At 56.6% G+C, this 1,313-nt stretch overlaps 1 protein-coding gene across 1 annotated transcript in view; it reads right to left on the reverse strand.

Annotated features, from left to right (window-relative positions):
• Nucleotides 1-1,247, reverse strand: part of EPHX3 (epoxide hydrolase 3) — a 2,943-nt gene extending 1,696 nt beyond the window's left edge. Inside the window, exons 1-3 of the mRNA XM_014547792.1 lie at nt 1,161-1,247; nt 719-876; nt 497-625 (exon numbers count right to left, since the gene is read on the reverse strand). Coding sequence (XP_014403278.1) covers nt 497-625; nt 719-876; nt 1,161-1,192 — 319 coding nt within the window. The 5' untranslated portion in view covers nt 1,193-1,247. The remainder of the gene's footprint in view (nt 1-496; nt 626-718; nt 877-1,160) is intronic.
• Nucleotides 1,248-1,313: the final 66 nt, after the last annotated feature.

Consider the following 1,313-nt stretch of genomic DNA (forward strand, 5'->3'; position numbering starts at 1 on the left):
AGAGAGAGAGAGAGAGAGAGAGAGAGAGAGAGAGAGAAGGAGGGGGGGAGAACAAATATTCAGCTATGACTACAATGCTGGTAATTAAAATCAGGTGATGTGATGAGCACTGGGTAGCCAGAGATGGCATCTTATGTAATTGTAGTTGCTTAGTTACCTATGCTTTCACTGCTAGAAGAAAGCCATTTAACTTCTCTCAGTTCCCCCAACTGGACCATGGGGATAATAATACTTTCATAAGCCTAGGTGGCTTGTGAAGGTTACTGTATGAGGCTCCTTGTCAGAGAAATTGTCACCTGTAAGTGCTCAAAATATGTGAGTTACTCCTAAGTGTACTGTCATTGATTGTAGATTGGGAGTGCCCCAGGGGAAGGGACCCAGGTTCACTGCTGACCCTCCAGCCCCAGGTGTGTTGACTGATGGACAGAGAAGTGTAGCCACAAACACATGCTCCTTCAAACAGACACACCCCAGCATCCTGGACTCCCCGACACACCTTGGTACACCGACATGGGGGCAGCACTGACCACCACCATCCGCTCAACCAGGGACGGGTAGTAGATGGAGAAATTCCAGGCCAGCAGTGCACCCCAGTCGTGGGCCACCAGGATGCACTTGGAGTAACCTGCGGGATCAGAGGAAATGGAGTGAGTGAGATGCCAGGCAGAGGTGAGTCAGGGGCGGGAAGGCCAAGGCTGGGATGGGGACACATCCCCACCCAGGCCCAGGATGACATCCTGGATGTCCGCCGTCAGCAGGTCGACAGTGTAGGAGTCCACATCCCTTGGTGCATCGGAGGAGCCGTAGCCACGCATGTCCACGGCCACCACGTGAAAGCGGCTCTGGAACTCCCGGAGCTGGTAGCGCCAGGAGAACCTGTCCGGCCGGCGGAAGAGGAAGGGAGGTTGAGTCAGGGTCCCCACACCTAGCAGAGGCCTATCCCGGGCGGTGTTAACACAGACTCATTCCTCTTTGTCTCCTCCCTTGGGGCCTTTGGTCCCTGGGGCCTCCTAGACACCTGTCCCCCAGCGCCCCATCTGAGCCCTGTATCGGTTCGCCCCCAGTCTACCCAGCCCGGTCCTGCCTCCTGGGTACCCTGGTGGTCCGAGTTCCACCTCCGCCCAGCTCTGTGCACCCAGTCCCCTGGGCCTCAGACATACCAGTTCTGGGGAAAGCCGTGAAGAAAAAGCATGAGGGGCCCGTTGCCGCGTCCGGCGGAGACATAGTGCAGGCGCAGGCCCGAGCTCTGGGGGAGGCACAGTCTAAGTAAGATCTGGGGAACCCCTCTTCCTTATGCCTGAAACCCTCCCTTC

Source organism: Myotis brandtii, unplaced genomic scaffold, assembly GCF_000412655.1.
Source record: "Myotis brandtii unplaced genomic scaffold, ASM41265v1 scaffold485, whole genome shotgun sequence".
NCBI classification, from domain to species: Eukaryota; Metazoa; Chordata; class Mammalia; order Chiroptera; family Vespertilionidae; genus Myotis; species Myotis brandtii.